Source organism: Mustelus asterias, chromosome 1 (genome assembly GCF_964213995.1).
Source record: "Mustelus asterias chromosome 1, sMusAst1.hap1.1, whole genome shotgun sequence".
Lineage (NCBI taxonomy): Eukaryota > Metazoa > Chordata > Chondrichthyes > Carcharhiniformes > Triakidae > Mustelus > Mustelus asterias.
This window is the reverse complement of record NC_135801.1, coordinates 92,756,385-92,774,389: the sequence shown is the minus strand read 5'-3', so window position 1 is coordinate 92,774,389 and position 18,005 is coordinate 92,756,385. Positions and strand designations below refer to the sequence as shown.

The 18,005-nt window shown below is 44.9% G+C and overlaps 1 protein-coding gene across 2 annotated transcripts in view; it reads right to left on the bottom strand.

The window, feature by feature from the left end:
- Nucleotides 1-18,005, bottom strand: part of slit2 (slit homolog 2 (Drosophila)) — a 420,226-nt gene that overhangs the window by 24,689 nt on the left and 377,532 nt on the right. For both annotated transcript variants that reach the window (XM_078215445.1, XM_078215451.1), the window contains 4 exons: nt 9,413-9,506; nt 5,094-5,231; nt 1,193-1,433; nt 520-650 (listed from right to left, as the gene is read on the bottom strand). In XM_078215445.1, coding sequence (XP_078071571.1) covers nt 520-650; nt 1,193-1,433; nt 5,094-5,231; nt 9,413-9,506 — 604 coding nt within the window. The remainder of the gene's footprint in view (nt 1-519; nt 651-1,192; nt 1,434-5,093; nt 5,232-9,412; nt 9,507-18,005) is intronic.

Here is an 18,005-nt window from a genome sequence, read left to right as displayed (position 1 = left end):
GTCAGAATCATCTCACCTGTAAGTCCCACGTTGATGCCTTCAAATAGCGAGAATGGTGGGTCTCTCATGCAACTGAACAGGCAGTCAACTGCGTGTTTAACAGAGGCTGTTAACAGGCTCTGCAAGGTCTGGCGCTATATCAGAGTGAGACACTGACTGATGTCCCAATCTGCCCTGTATGCGTATGGCACATGCACAGGAAGTCTGCACTATTGCACTTCCAAAGATGCCAGACGGTGTGGGCTGCATTGAAAGTGACTGGAAGCCTACCCATTGCCATTTTTAGTCCATCAAGCCTCCTGTAGTGCTAAAATCAGTGGTGCTAAAATCCAAATTCCTAGTATGAATGCCTCCCATCTTTATTAAGTCAAAGCTTGCAGAAGAAAAATCAACTTTCTATTAAACACGTCCCCTCTACTCATCACATATGCAAACTTCATTTGCCAAGGCACTTCTGCAGTCACCATTTGCATGGGGCCACACTTTTACAATGGGAAACAGGGTCCACATCTTCCTTACCTGTAGATGGCTGATGCTGGATAGGTACCTGTGTCATAGCTGACACGTACACGTCCACGATAAAGCTCCACAGCAATGTGATCACTGTCCCCTTTGTACAGCAAAATCCCATTGTCTTCATCAGTAGCAACCTGAGGAATATCAAACGTAAAAGTCAGCTAATCAGATCTTGTGGAGATGTTAGGCATTTATCTCAGGCAGTGGCACAAAATGGACGACATCAGATCAGCCACCCGTTATACGCAATGTTTGGCATTCCGTTTGACTGCGGGCATTATTTGTGAACAAAAGTCGAAGAAATCAAGATCTCTACATCTGAACAAAGCTCGACTGGGTTATTATTGACAATTACAGGAAATGACTTAGTAAATCTCTCAATGGTGATTCCCAAATGTCCAAGGCATCGTTTCTATTGAAGCAAGGGAGCCGTTATGGTCCATGAGAATGACAAATATCCCTGATTATCATTTCGTGGTTGAGAGGAGTTGTGCTCATTTTAAATCTGAAATGACACCGTGTTTTATCAGGATGAAAAATGATTAGAGGCCTGAAAATGTATTTTGACTGGACTTCTCAAAGAACAGTGACTTTTTGGTGATTGAATTGACATAAGAATCTTTGATAAAGGTAGAATGCTAAAATTAACTATTGCTAATTGGAACATTTTCCTTACCTGGAGAGAGATGTTGGGCTGAAGTTGTATGTTTGGTGAGGGAATTTGTAGGTAGGAGTCTCTGTTCACGAAGTTCACGCTAACCAATTTTTCGCACTTGTCACCCTCGTAACCAGCCAGACACTGGCAAACAGGCTCATTTCCAATCTCTATACACTGGGCTCCATTCTGACATTCAAAATGATCACAGGGACTGGTACGAGGTAAAACCATTGGTGGAGTCAGCTCACAAAACAGACCACTGAAAAAGATAGTTAGTAAGACAATTTATTTTAGTGCTTTTGGAAAATGACATGTAATAAAGCCTGCACAAATACACTGCCTATTAAACAGTCTCCGATTATACTTTCACCAATGAAGGAATCCTCGCATTTAGAAAATAGGGAAAACTAGAGGCCTTTGCAATGGGCAAAATGCCCAAGAACTGAAAAGTATGTATTAGACTGGGACTACATTAGCAAGTATGATCTAATGTACAGAAAACATAGATGAGAGAAATTTAATCAGTTAATATAGATTGGAGAAAACTGTACACACTTTAAATGGCAGCTGTGGACAAAGAATGCTCATGTTAATAAATGATATGGTAGAGCAGTGGTTAAAATACTTGATCAGAAAGCCAGGATTTGTGTGCAGTACACCAGAAACTACTGAAAAAATCCATGGTATGTCCCTGAACTTGTAGGTTTCATGATGGGAATGAGACCTTTGCCTGTCTCAAACATGGCCATGAGCAAAGGTGGGGGGACAGGGATGTTCTGAGTTCTTGGACCCAGGTTCGCAGCAGGACTTGGTGAAGGATGGCAGAAGAACATTTGGATTTGCAGGATGCACCAGTTCAGTCAGCTGATGGGATAATCTTCTTAAGGTTCAAGCACTTTTATACTGTTGTGAAGTTGTGCTTAAATGAAAAGTGACATTATTTACTCACAGGCTGAAAACCACTGAGTTTCAAAAGACTAAAGCAGCAGCTGCTAAGACAGCTGCAGAGAGTCAGGTGACTTTTGTCATTTCTGCACAGACTCAGAATTACCTCGTCTCCAGAAAACTCGAAATGAAAAGAGCATGGGTGGGGTTCCTTCCCTTGACTGGCATGCTGGAGACAAAACCGTCTGTGAACTTTACACCTCCTGCTGGCTGTGTATTTACCAAAACTCAACATCCATGGATTCCCAGACTTACTGTCTCCAAACTTGATACGTAACAAATAGAGTACAGAGAAACCAGTTTGTCATAAGTGGGTGTGAATAGCCACCATGCATTTTCCACTGTGTAACAATGCCTTTTAAATTCGAATCAGTTTGTGGACAATAGAGGTATCATTCATGTGGTCACATGATCAAAACAGAATTCAGATAACAACTTCTCAAGCCTGGAAGCCAAAACTCAGGGCGAGGGGATGTTGGCATAGTGGTAATGTCACCGCACTAGTAATGCAGAGGCCCAGGTGAATTCTCTAGAGCTTTAGGTCCAAATGCCGTCATGGCTGACGTAATTTGAATTCAATATATAAATCCGGAATTGAAAAACTGGTCACAGTAATGGCACCTGTGAAACCATTGTTGATTGTTGCAAAAACCTATCTGTTTTAGACAGGAAGTCTGCCATCCCTACCTGGTCCGGCCTACATGTGACTCCAGACCCATAGCAATGTGACTGTCCACTGAAATGGCCAAGCAAGCCACTCAGTTCATAGGCAATCAGAGATGGGCAACAAATGCTGATCTTGCTAGTGATGCCTGCATACCATGAAGGAATAAAGAAAAAGCACAGAGGAGTCAGAGAACAGAAGGTCCCAAACGGACACCCTCTCTCTCCACCCATCTTGTAAGCTCTGCAGTTTGATTATCCGTGTGCCACAGGTAGAGATTTTTAAAGCATCAACCCAGCAGCTGCCGTTTCTGGAACATCTTTAAACTGCCTAGATGCCGAATCCTAAGAGATTATCGATCCAAGTCATTGATCTACAAGGCCTGTCTAACTCTAACGTTTATCAGACTCAAAAAGCCTTTTTAATCCATCCTTACTTGAGAACATATTGGTGTGTGAACTTTGAGGGAGTGTGTGCATGAAAGTTGGAAGCATTTGTAAATTTTACTGAGAATGTTTAAGTACAATTAATACTGTCCTCGCTCCTTTTTAAAAACCTCAAAGAAACCTATCATTGTGTTGTTTACAGTGTTAGAGGTGTCAAATATTAAATTTCAATTCCACCTGCTGGACTGACAGATGGAACTTTTTAAAAAAGTAGTTTCAACTGTTAAAACAAAGACACTAAAGTAAGATGGCTGCCACAGGTCACCTGACATGTCTACAGGTACAAATTTATCAAGCTTCTGGAAGTTTTCAATGTGGATTACAATTAGGACATGCCCAGGCAAACTTCCTGTGGAATTGCACAAAAGCTGTTGTTAAGGATAACATCAAAGATGGACTGAAAATGAAAATGTATATCATTTACATTACTATAAAAGACAAATTTCACTCCCTGAGGCAGAGACAGAGGGGGGAGTTCTCCCATTTTGAGACTACGTGCAGTGACAGGCAACTCTGGTGATGTCTTTCCCATGGATCAGAATCCTACACCAGATTCTGTGCATAATTAATTAATGAATTAATTATGCACAGGCAAGATCACTTCTGACATGTCAGTAGTTGATTTGTCCACCTGCTGTCAGCTGGTGGGTTTGAATGTGATCAGAGCAAAGGAATGGGGAAACTATAAATGTTTGGGGAATGGAATGGAGAAGGAAGCTTAGAGGATCACAGTTAGTGGGGGAGGCCAGAAAATAAACAAAGTTTGATCTTGGATAGGAAGTGACTGGGAGATGGAGTGCTCCATCAGAAGGCCCTTTCTGACTGGGGATGCCCTCCCCTTAAGGCCCAGTGACCTCCAGACATCCTGCCCCCACCCCGCCCTTGATCTATCCCCCGAAACCCCAGTCACCCCCTCACCACCTCCCAGGCATTCCCTACCTTCCCTGCCCTGGGACCACTGTCACTTACCAGTCCTCCGGGTCCTGGGACTTTGTACCAGGCAGCTCCCTTCAGTGCCTCTTCCAGCCACTGCAATGCTGTGCCTGGAAGAAGTGGAAAGCTGCTAATCAATCTAATTAGCTGGCAGCTCTCCAAGGTGGGATTTCCTTCCAAGTGAGGGGTGGAGGTCCCGCCTTGTGCCAACCAATGCTCGTTAGAGTATCAGATGGTATCAGGGCTGCTGGAGTTGGCGGAGATATGCTCCCTGCCAACTCTTCAAATGGCGGGGGGCTAAGATCCTACCATCCTAAACTCTAGGGGCTGCAACATCAGTGTAAGATCAGCAGAAACTAAGCTTATTGGTCTGCCTTGGGTTCACATCAGTCGACCTCTGACGTTACAATGACCAAGTGAAAGAACAGGCAAGGAATTGCCTGGAGAGGAGGAACAATGCCAAGATGACAAGGACAAGTTAAGAGAGTGACCATATTCTCCCATTTACCATGTACAAAGCACAGGGATTCAACTGGTAATATTATAGTTCTGCTGAACATTCTGGCATAACATCTGGCAAGTCTTGTGACTTGCACTCAGATGTACACTATCTCCTGTGGAGGATGGTTAAATACCAACCAATAATAACCATTTGCAGGTGGTGGCCATTCAGTTTTAACAGATAACAGTCTTGTTTCCTCTACCGTCACACAGTCCTTTGCGCACTTTTACAGCTGATACAAGCAAGTCAGCCACTGACTTTACCTCCATTCTGCAAGTACATGGAAAGGCTGAGATTGTTTGTTGTCACAAGTGGAACCAGTTTATGAGAAACTACATTGACAGAAAGTCACAGATTAGTGTGTTCCCTCGAGTGTTGTACTTTGCCAAAATCCCTTATATTCCCAGTGTCTCCTTCATTCAGACCTACCTGTATCCTTCTGGGCAGATGCATGTATACCCATTCACTGCGTCAATACACTGTGCACTGTTTTTACACTTATTCTCCTGGCAGTCATCATAGTCAATGTCACAGTGTTCACCAACATATCCAGGTGTGCACTCACATCTGTAAAACAGAGAGTAATCTCCAAGAGTCAGGTAAAATACTCATCGGTGAAGTACTTCAAAAATTTGCAAAAGATATGTCCCTGAATTGATTCTTCTTGCATGGTGTCAGATAGATTTTGGTTGCTTTCCACGTGTCGGTAGGTTATATGAAATGTGACTCACAGCACTTGATGCTGTCAATGCCATTTGTTAATACTTAGGGCCTGATTTTACCAAACCTTCGTGCCCGTTAAATCGCGGTAAAGTTGGGCGTCGGGCCTTTAACACGATCTGCACCCGAATCCGAGCAGATCGCGCCTTTAACGACACCCAATTCGGGCGCGGGTCCGGCCTGCGCCCGAATCTGGTGGCGCGACGAGTTAAATGCATTTGCATGCATTTAAATTGACTTAATGAACCACGCGCCCAACTCTACCGCCAAATCCCACTTTACCGTCTTCTGGCCCGACCCGCGTCCGCGCTGTTACCGACCTGCAAAATAAAAGTCTGAAGTCGCCGCTGCAGCCTCCAAAGAGCGAGGTCAGAGACTGCAACGGCTCTCTGACCCAGGTCATCCTCTGGTCGGGGCGGGAGGGGGGTGGGAGGAGGAGAGGGGGTGTGATGTCTCATCCCCTGGGGGCGGGGGGGGAGGGGGCGTGACGTCTCATCCTCTGGCCGGGGGGACGTTGGCTGCCATGCTGCCGCCGATGCCTCCTGACACCATCACTGGTACACTACCAGCCACATATTACTCTTCCCTGCAGGGGCAAGAGAGCGGGAGGGATGGCTGTGGCTGGTAGTGTACCAGTGATGGTGTCTCTCTTTACACTGTGGAATCGGCCACTGTGGAATCGGCTGGTTCTGCTTCATCTTCTTAGCGAGGAATCGCTTCATCCTGAAGGTTTCGAGGGATGGCATGGCCGCACGTCCACTCCGGCAGGAGGGATTGGCTGCAGACTGCTGGCCGTGTTCACCCCAGTCCAACGCCGGCATCTCCACATCATCGATACCCCCCCAACCAGAGGATGAGATGTCACACCCCCTCTTCCCCCCCCCCCCTCCCAGAGGATGATACGTCACACCCCCTCTCTCTTCGCCCCCCCCGCCCCCCCCCACAGGGGATGATACGTCACACCCCTTCTCTCTTCCCCCCCCCCCCCTCCCAGGGGATGATGCGTCACACCCCCTCTCTCTTCCGCCCCCCCACCCCCCCACAGGGGATGATACGTCACACCCCCTCTCTCTCCTCCCCCCCCACAGGGGATGAGACGTCACACCCCCTCTCCCCGCCCCCCCCGCCCCAAGGGATGATCGGTCACCACCCCCCCCCCACCCCGACCACAGGATGAAGGTCAGAAAGCCGCTCTCTCCGCTTTCTGCTTTTTTTTCGCGCCCGGGCGCGCTCTGTCAGATTTTTTTTGAACTGTGCATGCGCAGTTCAGAGCTCCGATCGATCCGCCAGCACCAAGCCCCGCCCACAGCGCGAATCAGACCAGAGCCGGCAAAACGCGTATGGGCGCGCTGCAAAGGGATTCCAGGCGCGGGTCTATTTGACGCCCAGATTCGGCACTTTGGCACAAAATGGTAAAATTCCCCCCTTATACTTGAGCGCCAGTGAGTAAAAGGAGTCTCTCCTCAAGCTATCGGCTTGAGGGAAAATATTACTGGCATTTAAATTTTTAAAAGGATTCAGGTTCTGTTGAGATCTTGTGTTTTAGGTGCTAGGATCTCATTAACATGTGTTATATACTCTGTGAATTCAATATCATCATAAATTCGGTAGGTGCTTGCTGAAATGTAAGTTTCCTTCATTGGAAGGCTAACAGTGTCTGCTCAGTATTCAGACCGGCCCAGACAGCTTTAGGAGCACACGTAATGCTGCTGGCAGAGTGCACAGTATGTACATTGGCACAAAAGGACTTCATGCGTAGGCGTGCAAGAAATATTATGTACCTGTAGGCAGAAAGGAAGTGCTATAGCTGCACCTGCTTAGAGCTGGATAATGTCCAAATTACAACGGTTGTTTTCTATAATTATGAGCATAGTGGAGAAGATATGCAACCTATTTAATCACAGCACATTTTATAAGCGTAGCAAAAGTAGCACTGGGGTTTTCTGGAGAGACACCCACCCTGATCAAAAGTTCAAGTAAAACTTCAGCAAACTCTTACTTTTCACACAGGCTTCCATTTTGAAACACATTGATAAAAGTATAATTTTTAGTCCAATAGTCTTCCCATCTCTCTTGAATACACTGAATATTATATTGCACAGCTCGCAGCTGCCCACATGTCTAAACCTATTCAGTGACAACAGACTAATTCACTTACAGAGGGCATCACAGCCGAACCCAAGTCTGTCTTTACCAACATTCATGGGTGTGTACTTTCCTGTAGCGGTCAGCACACAGCAGTCAGTCTTGGATTATTTTACTCTTATATCCCCAGGGATGATAACTCATGATTGCTGCTTCTGGATAGGTCAGACAATTCTGTACAGCTTGGGGATTGAAATGTGAGACCTCCATGTTTGTTAAGGTACAGTTGCCAACTACCCACGAAGATTCCTTCTTGCTATTATTTTTATAATGAGCCCTCTCACAAGTAAAGATGCCCTCAGGAGAGAATTGTTTGGGTAGCCTTGTTTCAAGGGAAACTATGTAGACTTATATCACCTCCCTGGTACAGACAGCACTGTGGGCCACTAACTCCTCGGCCTTCGTGGATTTTCTCATTGAGATAATTGAAGAAAACCATGAGGGCTGCCCAGGTAGTGATCAATGGTCATTCTGCCCTCCTGGGGAATCAATGTAGTCTGTGTAATGCTATTTAGAGTGAGGCTACATGAGCAAATTCCAAACCTTCCCCCCAACTATTTTTCTTTCGAGCCATAGTGAATGTATAATATGCGTGGACAGACATTTCCTGAGCATATAACTATAACTTATAATAGTGGACAAAATTGACCCTTCTGCCAGTGATGGGAACTTGTTGTCCCAACCATCATGCAGGTTGCTTGAAGGGGGTGGGCAAAGGGTAGATTTGACCAGAGAGAGGGTTCAGTGCCGTCAATGCTGATTTAATTTATTGTCACATATATTGGCATAATGTGAACAATGCTGTTTCTTGCGCGCTATACAGACAAAATGTACCGCTCATAGAGTACATAAGGTAGAAGGAAAAGAGACGGTGTAGTATCTCATGTTGCAGTTACAGTTAGGGTGGGCATGGGCAGTCATTGGGGAGGGAAGGCATTTGGAAGGTGACAGAGATAGGTTCTTGGGTGTTAGGGGAGGTTTAAGGATGAAGGGTGAAGACAGGATGTGGTGGATGGTGACGTGGGGTAGGGTGGGTTACAGGAGAAGGGTAGCAGAAGTTGGACACTATTTGGAAGGTAGCACGCACCATCCTAAGCCACAGGCAGTTCCAAACTTTGATGTCCAACAGAAAAACTTCCAGCTGGGAGGAGGGTGATTGGGTGGTGGGGCTGAAGGTCAGCTCAACTGGACAACTGAAAGAAAACCCTGATAATCTTCCCTGACAAGGCAGAAGTCTCTCTCTAGGATTTAAAGGGCAGTGGAGGAAGGGAAATGATGTGAACAGGAGGCTTTGTGCACATGGCACGCATGAGCCTTGGCAAAGAGCAATGCCTTCCTGTGCAGGCATGATTCATGGGAACACAGACTTGGTTGCCCCTGTAAGGTGGGGATTGGGGGAAATGGGAGGGGGGAGGGGGGGCAGGTGGAGGGAGCGGCAGAAGAGAGTGGGCGAGTGCACACAGCCAATAGCTAAAGGCGCAGCAAGAAAATCCCAGGAGACTTCCATGAAGTTAAATGATTCACTCCGAGAACCACTGCTAAATTCATCAGGGTGATTATTTTAGGAATGCCCAAAAGCCTTTTATATGTGTGTAAAAAAAAAAGCACCTGATGCCTGCCTTAGATTCCCTTCCCAAAACCATTTTGGAATGAGCTGAACTGGAGCAACTGATCAACTCCACTCAGGATTATATAGCGACCCTCACAGTTGTTAATGAAAACAGGTCTGGCCAATTTCCACCCCAAGGTATCTCTCTCTCTCAGAATCAGGTATGCAACTGTACAATTGCTAGATTCTTCACTTATGCTTGAGTTTACAGAAGAATTACATGGTGACCAAAAAATGACAGATTAATCTTCCAGCAAATGATCATTCCACATACTTGAATCCCTTGACAGTCATGATACATTTGGAGTCGTGTTGACAGGCATTCAGCTCCGGGGCACAGAAGTCCAGTTTCTCTTCACATAGCTCACCTATGACAGAATAAGAAAAGGCTACAGGTTTATCCCCAGTTGCAGCAATGAGACGTGAACTAAACGATGAAATAATGGAAGAGGGATCTGAATTATTGCTTGGAAACTATGAGTTCTAAATCTTAAGAGAAAATAATGCTGAGACATTCTCCATCATTCTTAAAAGCTGCTGATGGAGCTAACATGATGAATGGTTTCATTACACAGAGCTAAATAGTGAATGTTTTTCTTTGTTGATCTTCCCTAGGTGTTTCCTGAAAGCACTGTATTATTCAACTGTGAAAAAGATAGATTGCACCAAAACCAGAAAATGCCTGTACTCCTGAATGATGGGACTGTGGCAAAAAACACATTTCAGCTGTTAAGTATGTATACTAACTACTGCAGACCAATTTCTTTGCACCTTTAAATCTGAATAGTTGATAAACGCAATATTTCACAATACAAGTTTCTGGGTTTTTTTTAAGTGTTAATATCTTGCTGATTTTCATTGCAAATAGATAAATTTCTGAAGCTACTGTTGGGTTTTTATGATATGGAAAGAAACCCACCACTATATATTTAAAAACGTTATCCTCATTGCTATTTCCTTTTAAAACTGGTCTTTTTCTGCTGAATAAAGAAAATTAAGATGGCTGTTGCAAGTCACCTGATCACAGGGTTGACCTTTTGCCTGGGAGCTGTCCTCAGAAGTTTAAAGGACAAAAATAATTATTTTCTCAGTTTCTGGAACGTCACACATTGTTACACTAAAAGACTCACATCACCCCTGGGACTATTCAGACCAATTTCAAAGGGAGCCGCGGCAGTGTCATTTGCATTTGATAAGCCAACTTTGTTAGTGGAGTCAGTGAGTCTGCTGAGACAATGGCTCCCCAAGTGCCAGACCCTCAACGCAGATAGCACCCCTTTCAACAACTAATGACTGAGACATTATCAGTCCTGAAAACAAAGCCAATTCCAGATGCTGGATAACCATCACTTTTGAAGACATTGTGGGGAAAAAAGTCACATGACCCGTGCCTTTAGACAGTTTAATATTACATCTTTGGCCTTCAAAGTGAGGCTGTTGTTTTAACATCAACTGGACAGAACTCCAGCAGCTAGACTGGATAAACAGTCTCAACTTCCCACAGCCTGCTTGATTTTTAAAAGGCTCCGATCAATGTTTGGCAAGTTGTTGAAACATAGAAAAGCCCATTGGGAAGGAGCATCATTTATTTCAAGGGTTTTCATGCTGTTTAACCAACCAGAAACTCATTGGAATGGAACCCCCCCCACAAAGAAACACTCTGGACTCTTACCTTCAGACTCTGGAACTCACGTGAACTAATATTCATTTTTCTGCGGTCTTTATACTGAAAAATTATTTTCTCTACCCCATTTTACTATGTGAATGTGCAGATTGGGAAGAGACAGACACTCCTTTTACCTGAATGTGTAAAACAAACTAACCTTCGGAGTTAATCCTAACTCAAGTTTGCTGTGGATTGTTAATACAATTGGATCCCAAAAAAACAAGGAATTGTGAACACATGCCACCGCTTATTCTTTTAAAAATATTGATTCAAAACACTTTCTGCTTACGGACAGGTGGTAAGAGGAAATCAGTGCAGTTTGAACAATTACTCTCCTGTCCGTCACACTACAGATTCAATTTACTCAACACACACACACAGGCATTTAGCTCTCCTCATGCTCTTTGCTATTCTCTTGACACCAGCTATGTGCTTACGCTACTGAACTGTCTTTCTAAATGCTTCTAACTTTATCTAACAATACTTTATTCAATGTTGCATGTTAAATCCATATTCTGTTCACTCAAGTCATGTTGAGATGCTCCATGAAGGTCACAGTTAAAGCAATGTTAAGAGCGATTGTTCCATTTGTGCCATTATTAAGCACTTCTCTTCTCTAGTAACTTTTATGAACTAAAAACTTACTGATACCAAATAACAGACTGAGAAGTCCCCTGCCAGCCCCTCACATGTGCAAAGTCTGATATTTAGAGATAAAATTCAAGCACATATTATGGACAGAGTTCTCAATTTTTGAGACTAGGGGCCCGATTTTACCATTGCGTCACGCCCGTTTTTAGGCACGAAAACGTGGTAAAGTCGGGCGTGAGGCTATTAACACGATCCGCACCCGTGCAGGTGGCCACTTTACTGAAGCCCAGGAATGGCCGCGATCCGATTCTTGCCCAAAACGGGCGCAACGGCGATTTAAATGTATTTACATGAATTAATGAACTGCCTGCCCAACTTTATCAGCATTTCCCACTCTACCATCGCATTCGTGCGTCCAGATTCGGTGCAAAACAGACATCTCAGCAAAGGTCTGTTCCGGGCACTCCAGCTCCTGAAGAGGTAAATTCAGCGCTTCCAACGGCTCTCTGACTCAGATCGGTAGGGGTGGGGGGGGGGGGGGGGGGGGGGGGGGGGGGGGGGGTGGGGGGGGGGGCGGAAGGGGGAGGCCAGATTGTCATCTGGTGGGGGGGGAGGGAGGAGGAGGCGGGTCAGATTGTTGTCTAGTTGGGAGCGGGGGGGGGGGGAGGGAGGTGGGTCAGATCACTCTCTGGTGGATGGGGGTGAGGGAGGCCAAATCGTTGTCTGGTGGCGGGGGGGAGGAGGCCCGATCATTCTCTGGGGGGAGGCTCGACCATTCTCTTGGGGGGTTGTATGGGGGAGGCCCGATCATTCTGTGGTTGGGGGCGGGGGGGGGGGCGGGGGGAGTTAATTCTATCCCATCACATTTCTAATTCTGATCATTCCTGTTATAAATGCTGCTTAGATTATATTTCACTTGCTATGAATGTTGTTTTATTTCCCCTACACCAGCAAGTTCAGAAGAAGTAGAAATTATCTTATTACCATTTCTCAAATTATCTTCTAAACTTGGAAATGCAGCTCTTAGAATTTACTGCAAGTTGGCTGTTGCTAAACACAATTCCAAAGGTTGTTGAATCAAGCAACGGTTATTTGTACACGAACCTATATGTTTCATTACACAACTTCAATAAAGGCCTGGATATGTACTGGGTGGATTTTGCAAGTACAGGCAGCAGAGAGAAGGGATTCCACAGCTATAATAGTGCACATGCACTTAATCAGTGAAACTGTCAAAGTACTCGGCTGTGAGTATGTGAAATATACTGGGAGGGAGGCCAGATGGACTCTGGTGGGGAGGGGGGGAAGGGAGGCCAGATGGATCTCTGGTGGGTGGGAGGAAGGCCAGGTGGATCTTGGGGGCGGGGGAGGGTCTGGTGTCACTCTGCGGGTGATCGGTGGGGGGCGGGGGGGGAAGGGGGCAGAGGGTCGCGATCGGTCTGGGTAGCTGGGGGGGGGGGTGGGTGGATAAGTGGGAAGGTTATGTTGTAGGGGTGGGGGCGATGTCTGTGGGGATCGCTTTTTGTGGCCCGGGAGCGATGTAACAGTGGTGCAATTTTCATTTTTTTTTCTAACTGCGCATGCGCAGCTCAGAGCTCCGATCGTTTCGGGCACGCTAAGCCCCGCCCACAGCGCAATTCAGACCCGTGATTTTTTTTTCAGGCTGAGAGCGTATGCGGGCGCCTGGGAACAGATTTCCAAGTCGGATCTGAATTGCGCCCAGATTCAGCACTTAAAATGAAAATGGTAAAATCAGGCCCTGGGTGCGAGATAGGACAGCTCTGATGGTCCCTTTCCCACGAGCCAGAATGGCTGGATTCTGTGCAAGATACTGTACTTGAAATCTCCTTAATTATTCACTGGTGGCTTCCTCTCCAAAGCTCCAAATAGACTGGCAGTTGATTTGTCCGACCAGCGTCAGCTGCCATATATAAATGCCAGTCGAGCACAATCTTATCGCTCTCTCCAGCCCATCTGTTTTCACCAGAATGTGCAGGATGTCAGCGACCCAGAGGGAAAAGGCTAGCAGCCTCAAGAAGAAGTCTGTTCCTTGATTCAACCACTCTCCTCCTGAGCCCATCATCTCTGAGAAGCCCATTGCCCACTTGGACCTCTACCCACTGCATCTGGAGTCTTTGTGTATCCCCTTCCAGTAAATGATGTGGTGTCCTTTTAACTCCCTTGTTTGAGAGTTTTTCATGCAGCCTCGTTGAGGTCCAGTTTCCTTTCCCTCGGTCTTTCCTTTGTCTTCCATTGTTTGCATTCCTCATCCACCTCCTTCCACTTTGTGTGCCATTGTGCCCCCCCCACCTCCCCAACCTTTGCACAGTGCTTCCTCCACATTGCCCCCATGTCTTTGTCAGCAACCCCCACCCTCATCTCACACTCTATCGCTGGTCGGACTTCAGACTGTTGGTGTGAAGGGTCCATGAATCCTACAGGAGAGTGCTGTCCAGAAAGACCAGCTAGGCATGGAGCTGGAAGGCACAAAGTGGCCTGCCCCAGAAGAATGGCATTCAGTGTAACTGGAATGGTGCAGCGCTATGACAGATAAACCATGCTGCACTCACTTTGAAGTCTCAAGTGAACTGAGATCTGCCTTGTGCACATCACTCTTTTTTCAAATGGGTTTGATGCTGACATGATTTCCCGCTGGTATGTCATTAGATTGGAAGTCCTGGTGAGATTTTGCCTATCAGCCATTTTAATAAGCATTCATGAGATGCAAATTAATGCACATGGTAATCATGCCACCAGGCCACAACTGAACCAATCCGCCACTGGGGGAATTACAAACTGTTTTTACACTGATGGTTTCTGACTTTTTGGCTCCCACTGGATTCGCCACTCTCGCCTGCCACCAAATCCAGTGCGAGCGAGAGTGGGAGAATTCTGCTCTACAGCTAGAGCATAGTATTAAAAAAGATACTCAATTTTGCTAGCTGGGCAACGCAGTGAGTGAGAACATTACCAATCACCTTTGGGAATAGTTACCCTGCCCAAGCCAGACTGATAGAATGAGTCACTTTGCAACTATTCTAAGATTCCAAAGCTAGATGTATTTGTGAATATAACCTTTACTTGGTAACAGTTTACACAACAAAACTTGTCATAATTTAGCACTCATTGCATGACATGTCAGTCTCACTTGGTAAGAAGTCTCACCACAACAGGTTAAAGTCCAACAGGTTTATTTGGTATCACAAGCTTTCGGAGCGCTGCTCCTACATCAGGTGAGTCTCACTTAGAGAAGACATAGGTATGCTTCTGTGGGATTGGAAGTTGCGTATTAGTGTGGTATGAGCTGAATTTCTGATGTGCGTATTAACGTATTTTTAGCTAAATTAGAAGGACCTTCACTCTGCATCCAGTGAATCTAACTGGGGTGGATTTGAAACAGATACTGTATTTAGATAGTGGAGAAAAATTAGTATTCATCAGGACTGATCACCTTCATCTTTATGAGCACAGGAAAGAGCTAGAGACCAAATATCAATTGTCATTCCTATGCACTCTTACTATAATGTGTCAGAAGACAGGAAAACACCAGGTCCTGGCATAAACTGGAGTAAGAAGTCTAACAACACCAGGTTAAAGTCCAACAGGTTTAAACTGGAGTTACAATGAGCCTTTTAAGGTGAATCCAAAACCTGTCCCTTACAAGGTCAGTGGTATAAAGTTACAAAAGCAAGAGATTATCTGTATCAGATATTCCTCTGACCTCAGCCCTCAAATGGGGTCCAGTAAAGAGCAAGGATACCCATTGGACACCAGCCATCTCTATGGTGAAAGTGGGCTCATCTGGGGTGTGCAGGCCAGCATCAAATTGATGCATTCAATAATTGTTTTCGGAGCAACTGTCTTCCTCAGGGGGCACTGCAGCAAAATCAGGAAATATTGAAGAGGAAGAAGACACCTCCATCCCTCCTAGCCAGAACCTAGATTCCAACATCACAATCTGCAGTCCTTTGAACAAGGCAGGAGCTTTAGACATGCTTCCAGCGATGAAAGCAACTGCCTGGATATTCAAAGTAGGTGACCTCCCCCAACCTCGCATAATCCAATGGGGCATGCTCCTGGTGTACTTTCTGAGATCACTGGACTGCAGATTGTTTGGGTCCTGATCTTTCTTCCAGATTTCAAAGGGATCTTATTCCTGCAAGAGGCACTACCAGGCTCCTGGAGTGCATATTTCTTCCATCACGCAAGTCACATTGTCCCAACATCTGTTACACTCTTAATCTTACCAGTGAGGTGTGGGAAATAACTCACAGATGAAACACTGGCATTTGAAGAATTTCAAAACTATACCTACCCATGCTGATGGTTCATGAATGACACAAAGTGATGTATTTTTCATGTAACCAGTAAGATACATCTAATATGCTGCTTACACATAATTTAAAGTTGTCTTTTTTCTATGATTAAATATAAAGAGAAAATGACCTAAAGTTAAAAACGTGCTTCACTTGTATTCTGCACCACCAATGCAACATTATTAAGCTCTGTCGTGCAGATATGCTGTAAAGGTGGAGAGTAAAAGAGTGGAATTTCTCTTGGTGAGAATTTGAGGAAGAAAGTCAGCACATGCATAAACGGGAAATCCATTTTGTACACCATCTGAAGTAAAATCACCTCGAAACATTTCCCTTGTAGGCGCTAGTCACTGTCTAATTACACCAATTTTAACCCAAATCCACTGTGATCATTTCACTTGCTGCTACCAATACAGAAGGTTTTATGCAGGTACTGACATTACAAACAAATTCTCTATTCCACAATCAATGATGATGTCCTTTCGTTCCAAACAATAGTTTCTGCAGCCGACTATTCTACACGCAGTTTTTATTCGCTGTTAAGTTGATGAAACCAGACCACCCACATCACGCAAATAATTAAGTTTCGAATTCCTCCACCTCTCTCTCTGTCTGATGACCAGAAGGATCCCAAGTGGAATGAGTTGGAGCATTCTCACCCATCTCCTAAACTGCCCACAATCCAGCAGTCTCACTCAATAGATGATCCAGGTGCATCAGATTCACTCGGATGCAGCAGAGGATCTTCTTCTGAGATTGGGGTTAAGGCAGCTTTTGCAAAAGCTCTGATGCTGACTCTGGGTTCCATTTCCAAGCACTGATAACCCTCATACTCTTGATCGGCAGAAAAACATTACTCAAAAAATTATGAATTGATCAGTCAAAAGGAGTTGGAGAAGATAGTGCAGTCAGAAGAAATGATGCCGAATGTTTATCTCCGGCTCAAATTTTCTGCATGTGGGGAAACATTGTTGCATGCAGCTAAGGAAAATAACAGTAAGAGTCATGCAGGTGACAACAATCCATCAGGTGCAGATTATTGTAGTGTTCAAACAGCATCATGCAATGTAAAATTACAGTTCATTAAATATTCAATATAATTGGAACCATATACTGAAAAAAAAACAATTTATTTAAATACTTCCTAGTCTTGGCATTTAGGGTACATCATACTTTAAAATTAATCTGTGTGCAGTTAGTGCAAACTGCCTTTGAAACAGAATCTGACCTCTGTGCATCCCTATTTAGTGCATCATATGGAAGACAGGCCATGTGCTGAACATAAGGAGCACTGCTCTGACCAGATGCATTAAGGTTTAACCTGCAAATGGAACAACTGAGTAATTTGAGGGTAGGGTCAGCATGTTTTCAGCACATGTGGGCATAGATAGAAGCCCATGATCCCATTCTACCTGCATGAGAGGACAGATTGTTCTTTCAGCTACTTGCTCTGTCTATTTTTAGGTTAAATGCAAAGGATTAAACCCAATTCTGCTCTCGACTAGATTAATGCACAGATTATGAGCTCTACAATAACATGGTGTCACATAAACTGCAAAGATGTTTATTGATGGATTAGGATTCAGCTCACTAATAATGAACATTAGGGATATCATGTATATTTTAGCTGCTTACCCTCGAGACACATTGTGTGCTGTTTATTGCCATTTTACATCATTTCTGCTGCTGATTCTGTAATTATGTCATACATCTTGTTTGTTCTTTTATTTTAGTTCGGACGGCTAATGTGTTATACATTCTACTCCTGTCTAGTTCCTGGTGAACATCCCATAATTGCATTATTTATCACACTTGGTTACAGTTTGTTTTGCCAGAGGTGAGGTGTGATAATCTACATCAAACGATCAGTAAGCGACACAGGATCGGGCACAAACAGGCTCCATTAAGCAGCAGCACTCCCAGTGAGTATGGCAAATGGAACAAAACTGGCTAATACCACATGTCAATGCAGCAGATAGATCATAATTGAACCATATGGACAGCATATAGGAAAGAGCTAGTTGAATTGGGGACAGTTCGACTACGATAAAGCACAATTATGCTTCTGTGCAAGGTAATAGGAATGCAATTTTTAAACAGTAGATGATTTTTGGCACATCAAAAGGATGAGATCCAGTCACCTTTCAAAACTGAAGACTTGCTAAAGAAGAGCTGCTTGGCTTGACATTACCTACCTCACCATAATGATTTCAAAATAAGGGGGGGGGGAATGACAGTAGTGTCGGGAGGTGAGGGGGTGGGGGAGGGGGGTTGGAAATCATGCACCTCATTTC